Raw genomic sequence first — 26,728 nt, 5'->3', positions numbered from 1 at the left:
AGATCTTTACCAAAATGAATATACAAATAGATATCTGGTCAAGGACCATTCCACTTCTGGACCACTTTTTAATATACTTTTTAGACCTGAGTGTTAAAATATAGGACAGAATTTTTCAAAAGCCGGCGAACAGTCCTTAAAGTAACAAGTAAACTGAAATTGCATTTTCTCGAGAACTACTTGTCCAAAAAACTTCATTTTTATACAAGAGGCAAGAGTTATAATTTTTGGTTTGTAATTTTAAAACATAATTTGATTTAATGTGCACCTTTTTTGATGTGAGTAGTTTAAAAACCCTATTCAAATTCACTCGTTTGATTTTCGCATTGCTGTTCTATTGTTAGTCAACTGAAGCTATTGTTATTTGAAAGGCTTGTTACATAAACATTACACCAAACTCGCATACACATGCTTGTAGTGAAATTAGCCTAAATCACAAACAGCATTAAGACACACATAAATATATATTTTGCAAAGCACGCTCGTTGAGCTTGTGCACTCTTTGTGTTCATAATCAGTGTACCATGTCCCGCATACCTGGCTCAGCCTATATATTGTGCCAGTTCTGCGGTACATTTCATTTCGAAACCTGAGCTGCACTGACGAGATCTAATAACATCGAAACAGTACCGTACTGTCTGCAGATTGTGTGATGGGTTTGTCACACGGAAGTGAGCCCTCTAGGGTAAAAGAGAGGATGAAGGTAAGGTGACCCAAGGTCGTAATATTGGAAATTTGATCCCATGCATCACAGGGGATTTAGCTGCACCGACAATTATGTATACGAATGCGTGGTCATTAAAGAATAAAGCAGACGAATTTCACTGTACCTTAAAGAAACATAATGTAGATGTAGCGATAGTCACTGAGACATGGCTAACAGAGGAAACACAAGGTATTGTTAACTTTTGCGATTATAAAGGCGTTTTTAAAAACAGAACTGATAAAATCGGCGGTGGCGTAGCATGCTTTGCAGCGGACCACCTGGAAATCCATCCGATTGTTACGCATACTGATTGCAAATTCGAATGCCTATGGTCAAAAATTAGCTATCGCTCTACACAGAACAGCAAAACGCGTTCTATATATATCGGAGCTATTTACTACCCGCCGTCTGCCAACTACCCCAACCAACTTTTAGAGCATGTTGGAAATGTAATTGATAGTATTTATGGAATGGATAGATTGGCAAATATCATAGTACTTGGTGACTTCAACCATCTAAACACTACCTATATGCAATCTGAATTAGGTATGGAACAAATGATTGATTTTCCTACCCATAGGAAAAATAACATACTTGATAAAGTGTTCATGAATCGACCGGAAAGATACAGTAAAGCCACTAAGTTGGCCCCCTTAGGACGTAGCGACCATTGTTGTATACTATTGAAACCAATCCATGTTATACCTACCTCTAACTACACCACTTGTACTATCCAACCGTATCGTAACTCGTCGGTTAGATCATTTGGATCGTGGATCACTGCCCATGACTGGTGCCATGTTCTTGATAGCGAATCAACAAATGAATTTCTTACTGTGCTTAATGGGAAATTTGCAGATTTTTTCCCCGTGAAATCGATTTGCCATAAGAAAACCGATAAGCCGTGGATGACGCCGAGAATCAAGAGATTGATTGTAGAACGACAGTTGGCCTTTTCTAGTAACCATACCCAACAATGGCGAAGGATACGTAACTCCATACAAAGAGCAATTACGCACGCGAAGGAGAAGTTTTACGCGACCTCATTAAAGTGTCTAAAAAGCAATAGCCCTGCTAGATGGCACAAAGGAATTGTGAATCTCTGCAATCTAAAGAAAAAGGACACGTTTAACATCCCTGGTCTATTAACGCAAGCGGCTGTTGAAGTAATTAACCAACATTTTGCCACGATTTGTAGTGAACTTTCAGCACTTGTCATTACAAAACTACCAAGTTACTTACCAGCATCGGAACCCCCACCCAGGACAAGTGAAATCTGCAATCGATAAGTTAAACATACAAAAAGCAGGACACCCAGAAGATCTACCGATCAGATTAATTAAGGAATACTCATTTGAACTCTCTTATCCATTAGCGGACATTTTTAATTCTTCTTTAAATGAAGGTAATTTTCCTGAACAATGGAAAAAGGCTACTATAATACCAGTTCCTAAGGTTCCAGATGCTAATAATTGTAATGACCTTCGGCCTATATCCCTAACACCCATTTTTTCTCGGATATTTGAAAGCTTTTTAGCGGAGTGGGTAACTAATGATATAAAAGATTCTTTAGATAGTAAGCAATTTGGTTGTCGTAGAGGCTCGTCAACTTCACACTACCTCGTAGACTTGATAAATTCTGTTGTATCTGACCTGGAGGGGGGTAGCAAATATTTAAACTTATGTGCTGTTGACTTTACGAAGGCTTTCGATCGTGTGGATCATAATGTTGTCATAAATAAATTAATATCCATAGGAGTGAGGCCGTCCATTCTTCCTACCGTTTGTAGTTTCCTCTTAAATCGCACATGCAATACCAAAGTTAAGGGAGCCACCTCTTCAAATTCTAATATTACTTGTGGGGTGCCCCAGGGCACGAAGTTGGGTCCCCTTCTCTTTTTGGTATTAGTCAATGATGTTGCTGAGGGAACTGACAGGCGGTGGAAATATGTGGACGACCTCACTCTTAGTGAAGTAGTTAGAAGTAGTGATAGCCAATTGTTGCAGGACACTTTAAATCAACTTGATGATTGGTGTTTGATAAATAGAGTCCTCCCCAAGCCTTCCTAAAGTCCGACTGTCCTCCTCCCAGTTTCAATCTAAATGGCCATGATCTTAAATGTGTAAATCACATTAAACTGCTTGGTGTCACCTTGCAGGATAACCTTAAATGGGAGATGCATATTCATGTCGACGTTTGTACACTTTGATTATACTTAAGAAAGCCAAGGCGCCTTCTAAAGATTTACTACAAGTATATACTTGCTATATACGTCCTTTAGTTGAATATGCATGCCCTGTGTGGCACAGTTCAATTACGAAAGACCAAACTAAGTCAATAGAAAGAGTTCAAAAAAGAGCTCTACGAATCATTTATGGCATGAACTATGTATCCTACGAGTCTGCTCTTAAATTGTCAGACCTTCCATCGCTAGTTAACAAAAGAGACCAACTCTTACTGAAATTTGGTAAAGGAATAATAAAGTCCGATACATTTAGAAGCATTCTTCCACCTGTTCGTGACATTAGCAGAACCCTGAGGTCTGCGAGTAAGCCTCTACTCAAAATCCCGTTTGGTCGTACAGAAAGATTTAGATCTTCACCAGTCCCTTTTTTAGTCCGACTCATTAATGATGAATATTGAATAGGCTGGCACTATTTTAACTTACAGGTGGACCAATTTTAATGTGGTAAATTATTATTATTTTTTTTTTTTTTTTTAAACTAGTTTTACCTTTTATACATAATGTATTTAGTTTAGTACATCTGCCTCATTCCATAATTACTCAACTAGAAACAGGTCAAACTACTGTCCACAACTAAAACGCACCAAAGTCGGACAGCAATGTATTTCCTACCAAGGAACACATATTTGGAACAATTTAACAGACTATATAAAACAATCCCCCACTTTAAGTTTGTTTAAACAGAGATTAAAGCAATATTATAACAATAGAAATATTTAAGTTAAGTAAATCACATTATGTTATTTTGGTTTGTTCTTTTGTTTGTACTAATTGTTTGATCTTTTTGTTAGGGTTACATGCTTAAAGCACTTGTGCTTATTTTGTATCCCATTCCATTATCTTATTATTTGTATTGTATTTGTATATGTTTTTATTTTGATTATGGAATAAAAATGTCGATGAATTGAATTGAATTGAAAGATAATCGTTCATGCTTTCTATTTCAACTTATCTAGTTCAATTTGTGCAGCTTCATACTGAAGATGTAAAATATCTAATTGTAAATTATTTTTCTGCCTTTTCATATCGCACTCTTCTTCCATAGACTGCATCTTTAATTTATGCTCTGCCTTTTTCATCTCATGCTCTTCTTCCATAGACTGCATCTTTAATTTATGTTCCGCCCTGGCCATCTCAAAGCATTCATCCTCCAATTTTTTTCTCTTTAAAGATTTGCTGAAATATATATAAAAAAATAATAGATTTTTATACAATGCACTACTATTCATGTCAGAAAAAACAAGCACGAATGTGCAATACTCGGGGTACAGCGAAAGAAGCTGTAATGACGTCATAAGACCGGATGTAACGTCACATACACATCACTAACCGCGCTACCGAATACGGCTATACGGTACCATCTTCGAGACGTGATATGGCTGCATCCGGTTTGAAATTAAAAAATCCGGCTCTATAGCTTTGAGGACATGTCCCTGTAGTATATTCATGCTAAATCCGAGCTCAATACTACAACGAATAAGGGGGGAGTAGTACTTTATAAATCGCACTTTTTGCTCAATAGTGTCTGGATGGTAGAAGAAGAGGAAAAGATGAGAGTGCTAGACTCAGGTACCCCGAGTAATAAAACGAGATATACTCTATATCATATTACGTATACAGTATATTTCACCATAAAGTTAAAGAAAAATAGGTTTCGCCAGGGCTCGAACAACCGGGACCTTCTGCGTGTTGTTAAGCAGACTTGACAACCACTACACTACAAAACCTCTTACACTAAAAATGTGGGTTACACAAAGTTTTTTAATCCATTTAAATTACAAATAAATATGGTAATAAGCACAAAGCAAAATAAACATGTATAAAAGTGATAATTACCGATTACACAAAATAGTTATTTAAAAAAATAATAAAAATAAGATATACTGTGTATAATTATCATATTGCGTATACAGTACTTTTCACCATAAAATAAAAAAAAAAGGTTTCGCCCGGGCTCGAACCAGGTACCTTCTGCGTGTTAAGCAAACGTGATAACCACTACGCCAAGAAGCCGCATATAACTACCTTACGCTGTGTGGTGTGTCACACATTGTGGCTTCTTAATTAAACAAATTAATTAACAAACTAGACTCGGGTACCCCGAGTAAAAAGCACGAATGTGCGATACTCGGGGTACAGCAAATGAAGCTGTAATGACGTCATAAGACGGGATGTGACGTCACATACACATCAATAACCTACCAAATACGGCTATATGGTACCATTTTCGAGACGTTATATGGCTGCATCCGGTTTGAAATCTAAAAATCCGGCTCTATAGATTTGAGGACATGTCCCTGTAGTATATTCATGCTAAATCCCAGCTCAATACTACAACTAATAAGGGAGGAGTAGTACTTTAAAAATTGCACTTTTTACTCAATAGTGTCCAGATGGTGGAGGAGAAAATGAGTAAGTATTAGACTCGGGTACCCCGAGTAAAAAATAATTTTTAGTAGTCCTATAGAATACAGTACTCAATTTTTGCATAATAATTACCTCATGACATTAGCAGTTGGTGTCAACTGTCTTCTCTGATCTGATTCGTCTTCATCGCAATTTTCTTCATGAATTCTGTAATATGAAATGTTTATCACGATGTAATTACCAACAAATTAATAAACCAATGGTATTCAATATATAATATACTATAGTTATTTATCTGTGTGTTTTTATCGACTATGGTTTTTACAAAGCTCCTGCATATTCATGTCACATTGTACTCCTCCACCAATCAAACGGTAGCAATTACAGGAATGGACTCTTCCAAAAAAGGGTTGTTTATTAACATGGAGTAACTCTAAACTCCATGGTTATTAATAAACAAATCATACGTGATATAACGAAAGAGTGAGTATATTTGTGTGATAACTAAAATAAAGAAAGGTATATTTTAAAATATTAAAACAAAATAGTGCAACCATGGATTACAGTAGCATCATGCTCCACGGTTATCTACGATACTATCCCACCATATAATCAGTTGCGCTGCGTGCACACACTATATCAAGGGGTCGGCGGGAGCAGAGGATAGATAGGCTCAGGCTGGAGGACTGTGGTGGGTATACGACGTACACAGCAGCATGCAGTGCGTACTTTTTGTTTGCCTAGACCTAATTCTTTTGCATAATCGTGTAGCCTTCACATAGGCCCATATGCCTACTATGGGCCTACTATTTTATTGACAATGTTTACATGTACTCACATGGTTGTTTCTGACGATGCTGTTGATACAATTGTTGACGAAGGCAGCGAAGCCAAAGGAAGTAGATACTCCCCTGGCGTTAGTTCTGCGACGGCAATTGCCTCGTCGTCGTCGAAGGGGTTCCTGATTGATTGAAGTTCTCTAGGAATAATTGATTCTACCAATTCCGCAAACTCTGTCAATGGAGGTGGTGGTGGGCCTCCCCTCGTCTTCGTAAATTGGTGTTTGAAAGAAAAAATTTCTTTTTTGCCACTTTGCTTTATTCGTTTCCATTGTTCCTTACAATGTTTAATGGAACGAATGTCCCCAAATCTAGCGTCGTGAATACGTTTCACGTATTTCCATGCCGATGTTTTGGCGTCGTTGGTCTTAAAATCGGTATTTTTACTCTCAATTATATCTGCCTTCTCTTTAATTAACATGACTAGATTCATTTTTTTCCTCCCTACTCCAATTCATTGTCCTTCTTTGGCCGTCCATAGTGCGCGAAATGAAATTATACACGTTTTTACGTCTGCTATAGAAAGGGACGCAGTATACGCTATTCTATTAGAACATTACACTTGCGTAATTTAGAAGGAAACATAATGGACCACCTAGCTGCTGTAATTTTCCATGGCTTAAGGGTCTTTCACACCTGTTCCGGCACGGTTCCGGTCCGGCGCCGGAAAATCCAATCGAACGCCAATGTTTCGTTTTCACGCGGCTACGCACATATCGATTGGCGCATAGCCGCGTGAAAACGAAACATTGATGTTCGATTCGCCGGACCGGAACCGTGCCGGAACAGGTGTGAAAGACCCTTTAATCCAGGACTATTTAGTCCAGGTTTCATGAATACCATATCAAGGATAGTCCAGGATTATCCTTAGTCCTCGACTAGATAGTCCAGGACTAAGGATAGTCCAGGACTAAGATAGTCCCCTTTCATGAATACCGGCCTTAGAGTTTAACTAGTTTACCATAATATCTAGATCCTTAGTCCACTTGTGCATATAATAGGAAACTAACTAGCCTGGCTTTGTGCTGAACTCAACTACATTATAATTACTGGATACTATGCCAAGGATAACTACAGTACTTATTATGACGGTTATAAAATGGTATGTCTTAGGCCTAGCTAGGCTGTCTACAACTCCTATAAACAAATGCTAGGTCTGACGGCTATACAATACACTCAATATCTTTCTTTTTAGATGTAGGCCTATCCTGGTGGCTAGTAGACCATATCAATTAGCCTTCAGCTAAAAAAGATGTCGACAACAATGAAATAACTGTTAATACAGTAAACTTTCTCCATGTGCATATACATATATAGATGACCATTGAGATAAATTAAAAGGTTGGTATTTATTGCTTAACTCACTGACTTGATAAAATATTGTCGAGCAATATTATTACACTGTTGTAATGTTATATAGTGATTGCGTATGTATTATTTAAGTGTAAAGCTTCAAATTGAATTTGAATTGAATTGGTCACTTTATTTCACAATAAATATATATATCATGCTCGTAGAAAGAGAGAAATCTCCTAGTGCCATATTACGACCACTGCATTTGTTTATGTTGTGATTTTTAACAATGTGAAAGACTCATCCTTAAATATAGTTTTTCCCGGAAATGTATGTTAAAATGTTTTGTTGAATATGTCATTTTTAATACCAGCATAACAGTTCACTTTAAAATTTAATTTAAAAAAAGTTATTTATCTCAATTGTACGTTAAAAATAGCCACATTATCTGGTTAGACAATTGTTTTTTTTGTTAAATATAACTGTTTATTTTGTCTTTTTGAAAGAAAGTGAAATCATTATTATTGTTTATTTTGTACAGCTACAATAACTACTATTAAAATTGAAAAATAGCCAGCTATTCATAGTATAATTTAATTTGTTAAAAACTGTATTGTTTTGCTTAAAACTAAGTTGATTAAATTTGTTTTAGGTTTGAATAAATGTTGCCACACATTTGTAAAGCATATACCAATACAAGAATCGAGACGACTGTTTATTGAATAATCGGAACAAGGCAATTATTGTGTATTGCCATTTTTATTCGGACAGCATAAGGCACTTGTGATGTGTGTTGTATAATGGTGTGTTATTCAGCCACTATTTATTTATTTACCTCCGCCAAGGAGGAGGTATATGTAATCGGTCGCGTGTGTTTGTTTGTCTGTTTGTTTGTTAGCAGGATTACTCCAAAAGTAATTACAAGATCTTTACCAAAATGAATATACAAATAGATATCTGGTCAAGGACCATTCCACTTCTGGACCACTTTTTAATATACTTTTTAGACCTGAGTGTTAAAATATAGGACAGAATTTTTCAAAAGCCGGCGAACAGTCCTTAAAGTAACAAGTAAACTGAAATTGCATTTTCTCGAGAACTACTTGTCCAAAAAACTTCATTTTTATACAAGAGGCAAGAGTTATAATTTTTGGTTTGTAATTTTAAAACATAATTTGATTTAATGTGCACCTTTTTTGATGTGAGTAGTTTAAAAACCCTATTCAAATTCACTCGTTTGATTTTCGCATTGCTGTTCTATTGTTAGTCAACTGAAGCTATTGTTATTTGAAAGGCTTGTTACATAAACATTACACCAAACTCGCATACACATGCTTGTAGTGAAATTAGCCTAAATCACAAACAGCATTAAGACACACATAAATATATATTTTGCAAAGCACGCTCGTTGAGCTTGTGCACTCTTTGTGTTCATAATCAGTGTACCATGTCCCGCATACCTGGCTCAGCCTATATATTGTGCCAGTTCTGCGGTACATTTCATTTCGAAACCTGAGCTGCACTGACGAGATCTAATAACATCGAAACAGTACCGTACTGTCTGCAGATTGTGTGATGGGTTTGTCACACGGAAGTGAGCCCTCTAGGGTAAAAGAGAGGATGAAGGTAAGGTGACCCAAGGTCGTAATATTGGAAATTTGATCCCATGCATCACAGGGGATTTAGCTGCACCGACAATTATGTATACGAATGCGTGGTCATTAAAGAATAAAGCAGACGAATTTCACTGTACCTTAAAGAAACATAATGTAGATGTAGCGATAGTCACTGAGACATGGCTAACAGAGGAAACACAAGGTATTGTTAACTTTTGCGATTATAAAGGCGTTTTTAAAAACAGAACTGATAAAATCGGCGGTGGCGTAGCATGCTTTGCAGCGGACCACCTGGAAATCCATCCGATTGTTACGCATACTGATTGCAAATTCGAATGCCTATGGTCAAAAATTAGCTATCGCTCTACACAGAACAGCAAAACGCGTTCTATATATATCGGAGCTATTTACTACCCGCCGTCTGCCAACTACCCCAACCAACTTTTAGAGCATGTTGGAAATGTAATTGATAGTATTTATGGAATGGATAGATTGGCAAATATCATAGTACTTGGTGACTTCAACCATCTAAACACTACCTATATGCAATCTGAATTAGGTATGGAACAAATGATTGATTTTCCTACCCATAGGAAAAATAACATACTTGATAAAGTGTTCATGAATCGACCGGAAAGATACAGTAAAGCCACTAAGTTGGCCCCCTTAGGACGTAGCGACCATTGTTGTATACTATTGAAACCAATCCATGTTATACCTACCTCTAACTACACCACTTGTACTATCCAACCGTATCGTAACTCGTCGGTTAGATCATTTGGATCGTGGATCACTGCCCATGACTGGTGCCATGTTCTTGATAGCGAATCAACAAATGAATTTCTTACTGTGCTTAATGGGAAATTTGCAGATTTTTTCCCCGTGAAATCGATTTGCCATAAGAAAACCGATAAGCCGTGGATGACGCCGAGAATCAAGAGATTGATTGTAGAACGACAGTTGGCCTTTTCTAGTAACCATACCCAACAATGGCGAAGGATACGTAACTCCATACAAAGAGCAATTACGCACGCGAAGGAGAAGTTTTACGCGACCTCATTAAAGTGTCTAAAAAGCAATAGCCCTGCTAGATGGCACAAAGGAATTGTGAATCTCTGCAATCTAAAGAAAAAGGACACGTTTAACATCCCTGGTCTATCAACGCAAGCGGCTGTTGAAGTAATTAACCAACATTTTGCCACGATTTGTAGTGAACTTTCAGCACTTGTCATTACAAAACTACCAAGTTACTTACCAGCATCGGAACCCCCACCCAGGACAAGTGAAATCTGCAATCGATAAGTTAAACATACAAAAAGCAGGACACCCAGAAGATCTACCGATCAGATTAATTAAGGAATACTCATTTGAACTCTCTTATCCATTAGCGGACATTTTTAATTCTTCTTTAAATGAAGGTAATTTTCCTGAACAATGGAAAAAGGCTACTATAATACCAGTTCCTAAGGTTCCAGATGCTAATAATTGTAATGACCTTCGGCCTATATCCCTAACACCCATTTTTTCTCGGATATTTGAAAGCTTTTTAGCGGAGTGGGTAACTAATGATATAAAAGATTCTTTAGATAGTAAGCAATTTGGTTGTCGTAGAGGCTCGTCAACTTCACACTACCTCGTAGACTTGATAAATTCTGTTGTATCTGACCTGGAGGGGGGTAGCAAATATTTAAACTTATGTGCTGTTGACTTTACGAAGGCTTTCGATCGTGTGGATCATAATGTTGTCATAAATAAATTAATATCCATAGGAGTGAGGCCGTCCATTCTTCCTACCGTTTGTAGTTTCCTCTTAAATCGCACATGCAATACCAAAGTTAAGGGAGCCACCTCTTCAAATTCTAATATTACTTGTGGGGTGCCCCAGGGCACGAAGTTGGGTCCCCTTCTCTTTTTGGTATTAGTCAATGATGTTGCTGAGGGAACTGACAGGCGGTGGAAATATGTGGACGACCTCACTCTTAGTGAAGTAGTTAGAAGTAGTGATAGCCAATTGTTGCAGGACACTTTAAATCAACTTGATGATTGGTGTTTGATAAATAGAGTCCTCCCCAAGCCTTCCTAAAGTCCGACTGTCCTCCTCCCAGTTTCAATCTAAATGGCCATGATCTTAAATGTGTAAATCACATTAAACTGCTTGGTGTCACCTTGCAGGATAACCTTAAATGGGAGATGCATATTCATGTCGACGTTTGTACACTTTGATTATACTTAAGAAAGCCAAGGCGCCTTCTAAAGATTTACTACAAGTATATACTTGCTATATACGTCCTTTAGTTGAATATGCATGCCCTGTGTGGCACAGTTCAATTACGAAAGACCAAACTAAGTCAATAGAAAGAGTTCAAAAAAGAGCTCTACGAATCATTTATGGCATGAACTATGTATCCTACGAGTCTGCTCTTAAATTGTCAGACCTTCCATCGCTAGTTAACAAAAGAGTCCAACTCTTACTGAAATTTGGTAAAGGAATAATAAAGTCCGATACATTTAGAAGCATTCTTCCACCTGTTCGTGACATTAGCAGAACCCTGAGGTCTGCGAGTAAGCCTCTACTCAAAATCCCGTTTGGTCGTACAGAAAGATTTAGATCTTCACCAGTCCCTTTTTTAGTCCGACTCATTAATGATGAATATTGAATAGGCTGGCACTATTTTAACTTACAGGTGGACCAATTTTAATGTGGTAAATTATTATTATTTTTTTTTTTTAAACTAGTTTTACCTTTTATACATAATGTATTTATATATTTTTATCAAATTTTGTAAAATACTACTTTTCAGCCTTTTGGCTGCCGTTGTATTTTGATGTCTTTTTATGAATAAATATACCTAAATGAATAAAGATGGACAACTACAACGTGTTTTGTTCTTATTCATTCATTCATTCATTCATAATAACATTTATTTCTTATCATTTCAAAGTAAACAAAATAACAATTTAAATATAAACTAGAATTTAATTCGTCACTTTGACGAATTATAGGTGATCATTTTTATCATTTTAATGAAATTAACATTTTTTAAACATGCATGTACGTTAACATACGATCGTAAAAAGATGTACGCCATCCTATGACATGATGCATATACACTTATAGTGCTGAGTTGTACCTATTATGTGTCATATACAATATGTACAGTATATACTGTATATCTATATACAGTGTAGCATAGGTGAAATTATGGGACACACATCATGTTCTATTTTTTTGGTATGATGGAATTATCAAAATAAACTCAAAGATGACAATTTCGAAAGATAATGAATTGAGCAAATAAATATAAGAATTGGAAGAGAATCTGGCACGTAGAAGCGCTGTACGCACTCTTTGAAATTTGTATAACTTTGACGAAAAAGATGGAAAAACTACTTTTTAACTTCATCTGGCCATATGTTAACGTCACAACATCCAATAGGCTTGGTTTTTATATGAATTCATATCTAAATTTCATCAGCTTTCATAATGAATTACAATCATCAAGGTAACCTTCAATTCTAAAGAGCTGTAAGATATTCAAATTTACAGCGAAGGTGAAATTACACGACCTACGTTATTCAAGTTTTTACGTGTGATGACGTCATAAAAATGAAAACACTGACAACTTATGAGAAAGATAAATAATTAAGCAAGCACACACTGAAATTTGTGCAAAACACGGGCTCAAATAGCGGAGATGCGCTCTATTGAATGTGATAACCTACACAAAACGGAAAAAAATCCTAATTTTTAAATTCAAGTGGCCATTTGATGACGTAATACCATTTTGTACGTCTAATGTGTATATACATTTATATCTACAACTCAATGGCTTCCCGAATAAGTTAAAAAACTTAGGGGTCATCGTGCATTCTGAAGAGTTATTTTCATTTAAAAAAAGACATTTTTTTCAACATTTTCAGCACTTTTATGCAATTAATGTGCGCATTTTGTCATGTTTAACCTGCTCGTATAGCGTTATTTTAAGTCGAAACGGACTAAAATTTGGTGAATGTACTAAGGATGGTGAGTAGAATGCAATTTGTACAAACAAATTCGTATTTTTTACGCTTTTTAAGTACAGCGCGGTAATAAAAAACATAATAAAACAGCGCGCAGTAATTTTTTGAAACACGCAAATGGCCTAATTCATGCTCTAAATTGATCAAAACCTAATTTTGACCTTTTTAAATTTTAAACGCGCGATTTCACCTTGAAACGCGCAGGTTTTTATTTGCTAATATTTTTTACCTTGACCTGAAATTTACGTGTAGTGAATTTCATAAATATGTGATAATGAATTATGGACATATGATTGATAATGTGATTTCACAAAATGGCGTATACGTGACGGCACGGATAAGTGATCACGCTGAAAAGCTTATTATGGCTAAGTTAAAGTATTTAAAAGACATTGTGAAATTTTGGTAATCATTGACATTTAACTTTTTGAGATATTTGTTAAACAAAAAGTGCACAGAAAGAAGAAGAAGACTGAAGAAGAAGAAGAAGAAGAAGAATAATAAAGATTTAATACAATTATTCTAAATGATCACCTAATAATTAAGAGGCAACACCCAGAAAGTAATAACATTTGGAGGTTTCCCTCCAAAAAAACTTGTGACGGGTAGCCAGTTAAGAAATTGTAATCATATTGGAATTTAAACAAACAGAAACAAAACAAGATAAAAAAACAGGTAAAGCAAGACAACGACAAATTAATAATAATAAAATACTATGGTAGCACAGAAAACCCAGAATAAACATGTTGTTTTATTATTATTAGTTATTTATGGAGTAGAATTTGTTTTAGTTTAAAAGAAAATGCATTTTTTGAAGGTGCCAATTTAATTTCGTCGGGGAGATCATTAAATAATTTGGTGCCACTATAACGGATATTATGTTGCATTAATGTTAATTTGGTAAGGGGAGGGTGGAGATTACATGAGGATCTAGTTTTATGGGTATGAATGCTATTATTTTCTATAAAGTTGCAAGAAAGTTTGGTTGGAAGTAGACAGTTGACATGTTCATAGACAAAGGTGCATTGTTGGAGGATATTGATGTTTTGGACAGTTAATAATTTAATGTCAGAGAAAAGCTCACTAGTGTGATCTAGGCGTGACGCACCAGAGATGAGGCGAATAGCTTTTTTTTGGAGAATAAAACTTTTGTTGAGGTTTGAAACATAGTTGTTTGCCCAGACAATATTACAGTAAGAAATAAAAGGTAAAACAAGTGAACAATAAATCATGCAAAGGACTTCGTTGGGCAAGTAAAATGAAAGACGATATAAAATTCCAATATTTTTCGAAATTTTAGTTTCGATTTCTTTAATGTGATGTTTGAAGTTTAGTTGTTCGTCTATTTCTACTCCAAGAAATTTAGTATGCTTAACAAGAGGAATTTTGTGGGCAGCAAGGTAAACATTATGAGTGTCGTTAATCAAATCTTGGTGTCGAAAACCAAAAAGCATAAAATGGCATTTGTTAATATTTATTGTTGGTTTCAGCCTAACGAGCGAGCCCGTAACAATTGGGGGGGGGGGGGGGTCACCCGAGAACAAAGTACGGAATTGTAGTTGTAGATCAAACTGATGGTAATTTTAGTTACTTATTCTAAGCTGGTTTTAGGTTTAGAGGCGTTTTATAACGAACGAGGTTTGGCGGTCGTCAAGCCAGTACACTGTGTTGTTGTTTTAGGCTTGTGTAGGCTTGCCTGTGATACTAGAAGTCGGTTTGGCTTTGATTTTAGGGGTCTAGTTATTGAGACCACGGCGCACGGTAGGTTTAATACTGTGTGGGCTTGGCAGGTAATTTATTACTGGTGCCTTAATTATCGTCATATTGGTTATTATTTTAACCGGTGTTTTTGTTTGTTTGTTTCAAATAGAAACTATGTCAGAAAGTGATTTTGACGAGGAATTTTTGGATAGCATGTCCATTGAGGTGGTACCTCAGCTATCAGAGGAGCGTTTGCGACTCCTAGGTACTAGGGTTGGAGCATCTATAAATGATTCCATGAATAAATATGACTTGATAAATGTGATTGGAAATCATGTTGGTTTAATTACTCATGAATCCGTAAAAACTGCGGGGAATGAGGTCGAGTTGGCTAGAATTGAGTTGGCTAGAATTGAGTTGGAACGTGAACAATTGATTTTTGAAAGAAGAAAAATAGAGATGCAAACTCAAAAGGAAATACATGAGTTTGAGTTAAGGAAATTAGAATTAGCTAACCAAATGGGTCACACCACACGGGTTTCTACACCTAATGATTCAGAGATTACTCAGAATATTAAATGGGTTCCCAAGTTTAATGAGGACGAGGTAGAGACATATTTTTTAGCTTTTGAGAAAATTGCTAATAGATTAAAGTGGCCTGCTAGATACTGGACTGTGTTGTTACAAACTGCTCTTGTGGGTAAAGCCCAAGAGGTATTTTCTGCATTGGCTGATGATCAATGTGAAAGCTATGATGCGGTTAAAACTGCTGTTTTGTCAGCTTATGAGTTAGTTCCAGAGGCGTGTCGTCAGAAATTTAGGAACTTAGGTAAACCTTATGATCAAACTTTTACAGAATTTGCACGTAAGAAGCAGATTCTGTTTGATAGATGGTTTAGTTCGGAAGGAGTAAACGGTGAATTTAGAAAGCTTTGTGAGCTTATGTTAGTTGAGGAGTTTAAATCTTGTTCCCCTACTGAAGTTCGTACACATCTAGAGGAGCAGAAAGTTGATAATTTAATGAAAGCGGCTTCTGTTGCCGATAATTATGTGCTCACGCACAAGGTTGTGGATACCAAATTGGTTTCAAAATTTGTTGATGATTCTAAGGTCAAAAGTCAGAAAACTACAGTTAATAGTAGTAGTAAATTTGTAAGAACTTGTTTTTACTGCAAGAAAAAGGGTCATATAAAGGCAGATTGCTGGCTGTTTCAAAGCAAAGCTAAAGGGGATAATAAGAAACCCCAATCACTCCCAAACACGTTGGTTAATACAGTCCCGTTGAAAGTGACAGTGAGTCATGACGTTGATGAAAGTGAGAAGTTGATCCAATCTTCAGGTCCAGAAAAAGTGCGAAAGCTATTTAAGCCTTTCCTCTCTACTGGTTCTGTAGCATTGATCAATGATGTGAATCTGAGTAAAGTTCGTGTCACAGGGGCGTCACAATCCCTGATATTAGAATCAGCATTGTCATTTTCAAACGAGTCTTCTGCTGGAGCAAGTGTGCTCATTCAAGGTGTTGAAGGGGGTTATAAGGAAGTCCCACTTCATGTAATTCGGATTGAAACAGATATTGTTAGCGGAGATTTTGTTGTCGGTGTCGTTCCTAGTCTTCCAGTATGGGGTGTCACACTCCTTTTGGGGAATGATTTGGCCGGAGACAGAGTGACAGTAGAACCGGTTGTGTGCAAGAGTCCTGTTGAAGATGAAAGCACGGTGTGTTTAGAGAAAGAATTATCACATGTGTTTCCATCATGTGCGGTGACGCGATCTATGGCAAATAAAACCATAGATGAGGATGAGAGTATTGACTTATGTGATAGTTTTTACGGAGACATTACGGATCGCGTTTCCCAAGAGGCTGTCTGCTCAGGTCCCGAGTCACACACTGCCCAGGCTGAACAACAGCACCCAAAAGTGTGTGATTTCGGTCCGACAGTTCTCAATCGGTCTAGGTTAGTGGAAGAGCAGAGTAATGATCCTGATTTGGTGTCATTTGGTCAGCAAGCTCTTTCTGTAGAGGAAATGTCTATTGTTCCTGTTTGTTATTATATAAAGGATGGCATACTTATGCTTAAGTGGAGGCCACCAGATATTCCAAGTAGTGATGTTTGGAATGAGATTCACCAGATAGTTATTCCTAACGGATACCGTCAGGATATTATTGGTATTGCGCATGATTATCTTCTTTCAGGTCATTTAGGTGTCAATAAAACGGTAGACAAAATTTTCAGGCATTTCTTTTGGCCAGGTCTTAGAAAAGATGTGTCTAACTATTGTAAATCTTGTCATGCGTGTCAGGTAGTGGGGAAGCCTAATCAAAAGGTTCCAGTAGCCCCACTTAAGCCTATTCCTGCATTCGTTGAACCATTTTCAAGGGTTATTGTTGATTGTGTGGGTCCATTACCACGTACTAAAAATGGAAATGAGTATCTATTAACAATAATGTGTGCATCAAGTAGGTTTCCAGAAGCGATTCCTCTTAGGCGTATTACAGCTAAGAATGTTGTTAAAGCATTGGTAAAATTCTTTACATGGGTAGGATTGCCTAAAGCTGTTCAGTCCGATTAAGGATCAAACTTCATGTCAAAGATAGTTAAACAAGTCTTAGAGCAGTTAGGTGTTGCCCATATAAGTTCAAGTGCTTACCATCCACAGTCTCAAGGGGCACTTGAGAGATTTCATCAAACACTTAAGAATATGCTTAAAACCTATTGTTTTCAATGTGAAAAGGAATGAGATGAGGGAGTTCCCTGATTGTTTTTCGCTGTTCGTGAAACAGTGCAAGAGTCCTTAGGGTTTAGCCCATTTGAGTTGGTGTATGGTCATTCGGTCCGAGGAGGCCCTCTTAAAATAGTCAAAGAAAGGCTGTTAGGGAATGCAGAAGAGTCTGTATCGATACTAGATTATGTGTCTGAATTTCGTGATCGATTAAATCGTTCTCGTGAGATGGCTAGAATGAATCTTGTGAAGGCTCAGGGTAAAATGAAGAGATTGTTTGATAGGAAATCAGAAAAGAAAAGCTTTAATTCAGGTGATGAAGTGTTAGTTATGTTGCCTCTTCCCAGTCAACCATTATCTGCAAGATTTGCTGGTCCTTACAAAGTATTAGAAAGAGTAGGAGAAGTTGACTATGTGTTAGATACTCCAGATAGGCGTAAAAAGAAGCGACTGTGTCATATAAACATATTGAAACCATACACAGCGAGAAATAATAGTGATACCTGTACATCAACACCAGTTACGTGTGTTGTTGAACAGAATTCTGAAGAGTTTGGGGATCCTGATACATGTGTTAAGTTCAGTAATTCAGATGTCCTTGCAAACATTGAAGAGAAAGTTGGTCATTTATCTCGTGATCGTAAGGTTGAAATTGTTAGTTTGATATTTGGAAATCTGCAGTTGTTTTCAGATGTTCCAGGTCGAACGAACTTAGTGGAGCATGACGTTAAGACAGCTGATTTTTCACCAATAAAACAAAATCCATATAGAGCAAATCCGTTCAAGATGAAGATATTACAAAATGAGATTGATTACATGATTAAGAATGATATAATCGAGCCTAGTTGCAGTGCTTGGAGTTCTCCATGTATATTAGTTCCGAAGCCAGATAAAACGTATCGTTTTTTGTACTGATTATCGGAAGGTTAATGCCAAATCTACTACAGATTAATATCCCATACCGAGGATAGATGACTGTATTGATCGTGTGGGTAGTGCTAAGTTTGTCAGTAAATTTGATCTTCTAAAGGGTTACTGGCAAATTCCTTTAACCGAGCGAGCGAAAGAAGTGTCAGCTTTTGTAACTCCCATGGGTCTTTATCAGTATAAAGTCATGCCTTTCGGTTTAAAGAATGCACCAGCCACGTTCAAGAGATTGGTTAATGGTATAATTTCAGGGTTGGAGGGCTGTGAAGCTTATATAGACGATTTGGTTATTTATAGTGATACATGGGATGTTCATGTGCAGAGAATTAAGGCATTGTTTGATAGGTTGACAGCTGCAAAGTTGACAGTAAATTTGGTGAAAAGTGAGTTTTCCTGTGCAGAAATTGTGTTCTTAGGTCATAAAGTTGGTTGCGGAAAAGTGAAACCATTAAGTGCTAAGATTAAGGCAGTCTGTGATTTCCCAGTTCGAAAGAGTAAGCAGGAGTTAATGCGGTTCCTGGGAATGGCTGGGTGTTATCGACGTTTTTGCAGAAGTTTCTCTCAACGCTTGTAGCTCCATTAACGAATCTGCTGAAAAATTATGCGAGCTTTGTGTGGTTGGAGGAATGCAATGATGCGTTCATTAAAGTTAAAGCGATGTTATCAAAGGAACCGGTGTTGATGGCTCCACAATTTGATAAACATTTCTCGTTAATGATTGATGCCAGTGATGTTGGTTCTGGTGCTGTGTTGGCGCAAACAGACGAGAATGGTGTTGACAAGCCTGTATGTTTCTATTCGAGAAAATTCAACCAGCATGAGAAGCGTTATTCTACTGTTGAGAAGGAGACATTAGCTTTGATGTCAGCGTTAAAGCACTTTGAAGTGTATTTTGGATCTACTCCGTTTCCAATTGTAGTTTGGACTGACCACAACCCATTAACGTTCTTGGCAAGAATGAAAGACAAGAATCAACGCTTGTTGAGATGGAGTTTAGCAGTTCAAGAAATGAATCTGGAAATTCATCATATCAGAGGAAAAGACAATGTTGTAGCTGACGCTTTGTCAAGAGTTTAGATAAAACATGCATGAAATGATTTTAAAAGTTTTGTTGATATAAAAAGTGTTTATTTAATTGTAATATGTTAGTTGTGATAGAGTGATGCATTAATGGCATACACGGATTTAAAGTAAATTAATTAGAACTTGTGAAATTTTAAAGAAGCAGTTGAAGTAAATTCATATCAACGACCTGTTAAAATAACTACTGTATAAGACAATATTTAAGATGTTATAGTAAACAGTTATAAGTTTAATCATATCAAACTTTCTTTAAGTGGGGGTGTGTGATGGGTTTGTCACACGGAAGTGAGCCCTCTAGGGTAAAAGAGAGGAGATGAATAAAGATGGACGACAACTACAACGTGTTTTGTTATGTTCTTATTGTTGGTTTCAGCCTAACGAGCGAGCCGTAACAATTGGATATTACGCTCCTCTACGTTCTGCTATATACATAGTATGTTGTTTTGTAGAGCACTCTTCATTATTCAACTAAACCATTGCCACGTTTATTTAATGTTATGTTGATGATTTGAAGCAACGGTAAAATAAACATTGAATCAATGTTGATCTGTACGTTGATTAAATGTTTTAATGTAAGTTTTACATTGAATAAATGTTAATATTTCTATCTTGAATCTAGTTGATTATTCTACAAAGATCAATGTTGATATTTTGGTTGATTTAAACTTTATTTCAACAATTGTTTAACGTTATTTCAACGTTTGCGGATAACGTTAAATGAACTTATTACCAACGTTGATAATTGCTATGTTAAATCAACGTTGAAATTTACGTTAATGCAAACTTTCACATTCAACTAAAATTATGAAGTTATTTCAACGTTTATAATTTCAATAGAGAGTTTACGAAACACAACGGGAGCTCAGACAACGAGTGATTGACAGTGATAGCCACGCCCACTGGCGACACTGCGCCTGCGTAAGTAATTTCACCAGTTGTCGTCTGGTAGAAGACAACTGCAAAATTGCTGTTTTGCAGTTCACAGTGCACGAATAAAAAACACAAACAATGACTTCTCAATTAGCTGCCCAAAGTATGTATATTTGGTTATGTTTATATTTAAAATGATCATCAATTAAATAATGGGATCCTAAATAATGTTTGCATTGATTTCTGATTTATGACCTAATTTAATAATAGATAAAATTATCACTTAAAATAAAGTGCCATTTGCTGCCTAAAAGTAGGCTAGGCCTAGGCCTAGGCCTAGAAAGAATAGGCCGCAGGTAGGCACACCTAGGCTAGGCCTAGTAGTTATTACTATCTAGGCCTAACTAAACTACGGCCTATTCTATGCCTAGTCCTCCTACATATACTAAGTCACTAACTAGGCCTAGCTAGGCTGGGAAGGCCCTCTATTTTTTAACCTCCTATTCATAAATGCCATGCTCGTAGGTAGGCCTAGGCCCCTAACCTAGCCTAGGCCAGGCCTAGCTAGGCTAGGCCTAATTGTTTTTTTTTTTAAATATAGGTAGGCCTAGCCTAGGCCTATATATTTTTGTGGCAATACAAGTTGAATATATATGTTTAGCCTGGCTAGCATTAGACTAGCCTAAGGGTAGGCTAGGCCACCTAGGTTCTAGGCCTAGTGGCCCTAGCTAGAGGCTAGGCCTAGGCCTAGTAGTAGTACTAGCTATATGCTAGTAGGCCCAAGCAAGACACACACATTTAGCTTTTGGCGCAACCCATCCTACTTCTACTCTACTTCTAGAGACTAGCTAGGTCATACCAGTCATTTTTCATCCAGACCTGTCTACATTGGTTATACCTAGACTTGGTTTGAGGCCTAGCCTACTATAATATACTGAGCTATAACAACATCAATGACAGAATACTTTGATTCTGTAGTGTTATTGATTGATATTACATACATTTTTTATCCTATTTTAGCAAAAAAAATATCTCCAACTAAGAAGTGGTCTCCAGAAAAGGATGACCAGTTAGTGAAGGAAATGATTACATTGGATCCTTTCCAGTACAGAGAAAGAACGCAGCAACGCGGAAAAGTATGGAAAGACATTGCAGGCAATCTTTCACCATCTTTCGACTTTAACTTAGATGGAAGAAATTTAAGGGATAGATGGAATCTATTAAAGGACAAATTGAAGGCAAAATTGAATAATGAGATAAGAGGGTCTGGTATCGCTCCACCAGCATTATCAGAAACAGAAGCTGCAATAGAAGATTTGCTAAGTCAGGAGAAAGATGCCTTAAACATAAGATCAGAGAGTAGTGATGCAGCCGCAGCACGAGCTGCAGGTGAAGAGGTTCGGAAGCGCTCATTAGAGACATTTCAGACTAAATCAAGGTAAATTGATCTTGAAGACATATTTAATCCATTTTTAACATGTTTTTACTAAAAGTAAAGCAATACAAAGACAAAAATATAGACAGAGATGATGTAATTAAAACTTGATATGTATGGTAAGCAGTACGTAGACAAAATCATTTCTATCTGTCTATATAATGTACATGATATCATGTTGTCTATTTTTTCCCAAAACTAAGTATACCAATAATTATGAGCAGTCATAGTTTATTGTACATGAAAAAGAATTGCACAATATTATTATTTGGACATATATTTTTATTTTTATATATTAACAGAGAGGTAAATGCAAAAAATAGCAGAGCAAGTAGTACCATGGAATTTTTAAAAGTGAAAATGGAGAGTGATGCTGCTGCTAAGAAGAAAGCTGAAGAGACGCAATCAAGTATGTTGTTGATGATGAAACAACAAATGGAATTAACTCGTCAACAGATACAAAATCAAAACGTTCAAATGAATAAACAAATGGAGCTCATGCTCCGTATAATTGAAAAAAAGTAATGATCTACCTCTTAAGCCTGTTTTTCTGTCAGTTATTACAATGATTTAGTCGGAAATGAACCGCTTTACCTGCAGCTTGTGCTCCATCACTCCATTCATCTTATATTAACTTAGCAAATCTTCTCTTCTATGTTTCTGATGCTGGTGGACCAGACCCCCTTATTTCATTATTGAATTTTGCCCTCAACTTTTCCTTTAATATATTCCACCGAAACCTCACATTTGTTCCATCTAAGTTGATGTCAAAAGATGGTGAATTATTGCTTGCAATGTCTTTCCATACTTTTCCACGTTGCTGTGTTCTTTCTCTGTACTGGAAAGGATCCAGTATAATCATCTCCTCTCACCATCTCCACTAGCTGGTCATCCTTTTCTGGAGACCACTTTGTACATTTAGTGCTTAGTAATATTTGTATTTACATTTCATCCAAAGACCATGAAGTATGGTCTTATGATATTTCTCATGACTCAATTAGCCTTTTCTGTATCAGACCCTCATAGGTCATGAAGTTTAATAATAAAAGTGTATATATAAAGTAATTATAATTGTGCAATATCAACAACTTTTAAAGTTTTCTGTAGTAAACATTAATGTGCAATATAAAATCTAAACATTTGAGTAAATTTACAGTACTATAAATGCATTTTTTTATTGTTACAGTATGAAATTTTCCTATACTTAACTTACATATATTTTAAACAAATTGCATATACTGTAATACACTGTAATACACATTGTCAATAAAAGTGTATAAATAAGTAATTAGTAAATTAATATGAAATATTAAAAAAAATGCAATAACAACTTTTAAAGTGAACAATATTATACTGTATACAAAACTTACTGAGTAATCTGAATGGATTACTGTATTAAAATTAATAATATTTAAACATTTTAAACGTTTTAAAATCATTTTTGTTTAATTAAAACTTGTATTGCTTGTGTAACTTATCGGAAATATTCCTCAAGGGCAGGCGGATCGAGTTGAAAGGTTCTTGACGTAATATTGCCATAAAGACAAGTGTGGGCATTTGACAACAGACAACAAACTACATAAATTTTCCCAATTGCACTATTTTTTGTGTTTTCTTAAAGTCTACAAATTTCCAGTTTTCTACAACGCCATTCAACAGATACTTTAACCTGGCTCATAGATCTGTTGTAGTCAACTTGAGCCTGTGTTAAATTTCCTTTAAACGGAGCCTGTAAATGAACACGAAGGGGTATGCATAGATACAAAGGGGATCTCCATTTCGACGTACGGCATTGCGTTCTAACTTGTGTAGTAGGTAAGATTCCCTCAACATGAAGGCATCATGACGGGACATCCTTCGATGGGTCCAAACAGATTTGCTATAAGTCCATTTGGTGTGACGACTGATTGAAATTGTAATGAGTAAACACGCTTATAACCATTATAAACTATTCTTTGATTTTCTCCATTTATCTCTAGACAAGGTAAGTCTAATTCGCTAGTATAAATGCCTACTTTCTAGCCTAGGCCCTAGGCTTAGTTAGGCCTACAAATAAATAATTAATTTAATTTAATTTTTGTTTTTAATTATCAAATTACACTACTTTTATTAGTAATGAACTTATTGACAAAAATTCAATTGAATTTAAACCTACAATCAGCTATTTGCTTTCATAAAATATAGGCTTTACTAGATAAGGCTTTACTTAGGCCCTACTAATGATTGGTTGGTGGTGACTTACCTGAAAAACACGTTGCATTCGTCGTCATTGTACGATGCAAGATTAAAATTATTGTAATCTTTGTACTGTACATTTATATTATTGCATTTATTAAAATCATACAAAAGTAAATACTCCTCAGGGTCAATTATATCATCGTAAAGTGCGATATTTATTGCATCTTGTACGAACGCCATGATGATTGTTTACAAACATATCCCATCGCGTATCGTAAACGAACTTTTTAAAGTGGACGACAACCAGCTTTTCACGCATCAGCGCGCACTGGTAATCCGTCGTCGTCCCTCTCCGTCGTGTTTCGTAAACTCTCTAATGTTAAACAACGTTAACAACGTTAATAATTTCAAAGTTGAATTAATGTTGATATTTACGTTGATGCGAACTTTCATATTCAACTAAATTACGCTGTTTTAATGTTAATAATTTCAACATTGAAGCAATGTTGATAATTTCAACGTTGAATTAACGTTGACATTTATATTGATGCAAAATTTCTTTTTCAACAATTTTAAGACGTTATTTCAACCTTACTTATTTTACGTTGTTTCAACATTGATAATGTCTTCGTTGAACCAACTTTGACATTTGTGTTGATGCAAACTTTTATTTTCAAAATGTTCCGATGTTATTTAAACGTTACCCATTTCAACGTTGGTAATTTCTATGTTGAATCAACGTTGATATTTTATAATAAATGGATTACAAAGCTAACAAGGAAGAAACATACTCACTTTGTGAATTGACAAGACTAACAATTCTAAATATCAAAATCAGAAATGTTAGTAACATCTTCACGTGTAAACGAGATCTGTGATACAATCAAAACTGAAAAAAAAAATCACTTAAAATATTGTCTGCAAGATAATTGAATTTGGATGTGCACGGAGCTATTTTGATTAGAAAGTCATATTTTTATTTATTTGTTTTTTGTTAAACTTTCTTTAATAAGAAACAGCCGAGGCTGACATGCATGAAGCCCTCAACACTTTAAGCTGGCACCAAAAGAAAATGTGTTTTGTCAAGAAGATATTTTTCTAATTTTGGTTCAGGTTTTAATTTAGAATAAACGTTTACGGACGTTATTTTGTAGTAAAGTGTTTGACCACTCTGACTTATTTTTCTGATAAGGCCTGTTCAATATTCTTAACTGAAAATGCCGCGAACATTAAATACATTATGAGTACACATCATTTGTACATTTGTTAAGTGTATCATTACAACTACTTAAGAATTTATATTTTAGGATATTAAAGTTACAATAGGTTTCAATCAAACAATCTTTGTTCTAGATAATTTATGTAGTTGAGACAAAGGGACCCAATCAAGATCAACACGGGGCGTATAGTATCGCGTGGAGCCTTTAGTAAAATAACGTGCCATTTGTAGTTGAAGCTTTTTTAAGTCTTCATTAACTTTCATTGACTGTTTATAATTTGCATACGAGGTAACATTAACCGTCATTATTAACATGTGGTGGTAATAGAAACCCGCCACATGTAGTAACAACCCCTAAAACTTAAAGCTACCTATAGCCACGATGTTTTGTAACTAAAAGTATACCTTCCAATGCTTTCACAAGATAAAAGATAACTTTATTGTTAAATAGTTCAACGAAAGATTTGAAATTGGTTTTTCTCTCTCATATAAAAATAATAGAATAAAATCAGTAAAATGAGAACACAAAGTAAACTACACAGTACAGAAATAATATACAGATGAAAATGCATATACAGGAATTACAAAAACAAATTAATAAGAGGATATTCACAATAGATAAATAAAAATAATAATAAAAAAACAGAATTGGTCATATAAAATTAGCAGGACTCTATAAAAAGTAGTATGCTAAAGGAAATAGCATCGGGAAAGTGGAATTCACGTGCTTTATATTCTTAGAAGAATATAAAGCACAACTATAATTAAACCGTATAATCTACCCTATTTATTAAATAAATTTATATAAAAATATGTTAATAATAATCTTAAACCGCACAGCCATTTAATTCCTCTATAATTCAGCTATGATAGAAAATAACTTTTGTGCAGTCACATCTGCATAAATTGTTTTGACCTATTACACACGTTTTCACACACGCATACGCGAACCTTTTGAAATCTTGACGGGAGGAAAGAATAGTTGCGCGCTGTTTGATTACTATGAATGGTCTGTTTAATACATGACAGGTCAATACACGCACGCGCAGTAAGAACTCGGAACATCTCGGGACAAAAACACAGGCCTCTTGCGGCTGGTGTGTTTTTCAAAATGTGTGAAGTGCAGTGTGAAATCTCGGGAGAATTTGCACAAAATTGTCTTTACACTACGCAAACTTCCTGGTTAAAAGTTGTTGTTGTGCCGACAATGTCTTGCATTGCAATTTATCTATGAACATTGTAACGTTACCGTAATTGATTTAGGATTTCTTACAGTCTCAATGCTCAAAGCTTCCTTTAACACAAAATAATTGAGAATTAGTATGTAGAGTTACTTACTAAAATAAAGACCATAACAAATGCAAGCAAACTTGAAAACTGCAAAAAGTCGAGTTGAAATCCAGTTGTCCTTTTAATTTGAAAGGCAAGCACTCCAAACAAGTACAGTAATATTGATATTTGTATTTATATGCCAGTTTTCTACTACATTTGGATATAATAAGCTCAT

The 26,728-nt window shown here is 35.8% G+C and overlaps 2 protein-coding genes and 1 pseudogene across 2 annotated transcripts; 2 read left to right on the top strand and 1 right to left on the bottom strand.

Moving 5' to 3' along the window:
* The first annotated feature begins 777 nt into the window (after positions 1 to 777).
* LOC140058278 (uncharacterized) lies at positions 778 to 1,995 on the top strand. Its single transcript, XM_072103843.1, has one exon. It carries the CDS (start codon positions 778 to 780, stop codon positions 1,993 to 1,995), a length of 1,218 nt encoding a protein of 405 aa, XP_071959944.1.
* Positions 1,996 to 14,962: 12,967 nt separating this feature from the next.
* LOC140058277 (uncharacterized) lies at positions 14,963 to 17,359 on the top strand. The gene has a single exon (XM_072103842.1). It carries the CDS (start codon positions 14,963 to 14,965, stop codon positions 17,357 to 17,359), a length of 2,397 nt encoding a protein of 798 aa, XP_071959943.1.
* A 5,939-nt stretch (positions 17,360 to 23,298) lies between these two features.
* Positions 23,299 to 24,094, bottom strand: LOC140058276 (uncharacterized; annotated as a pseudogene).
* Positions 24,095 to 26,728: the final 2,634 nt, after the last annotated feature.

The sequence above is a fragment of the Antedon mediterranea genome, chromosome 9 (genome assembly GCF_964355755.1).
Source record: "Antedon mediterranea chromosome 9, ecAntMedi1.1, whole genome shotgun sequence".
NCBI lineage: Eukaryota > Metazoa > Echinodermata > Crinoidea > Comatulida > Antedonidae > Antedon > Antedon mediterranea.
This window is presented reverse-complemented; position numbering and strand designations above follow the sequence as displayed.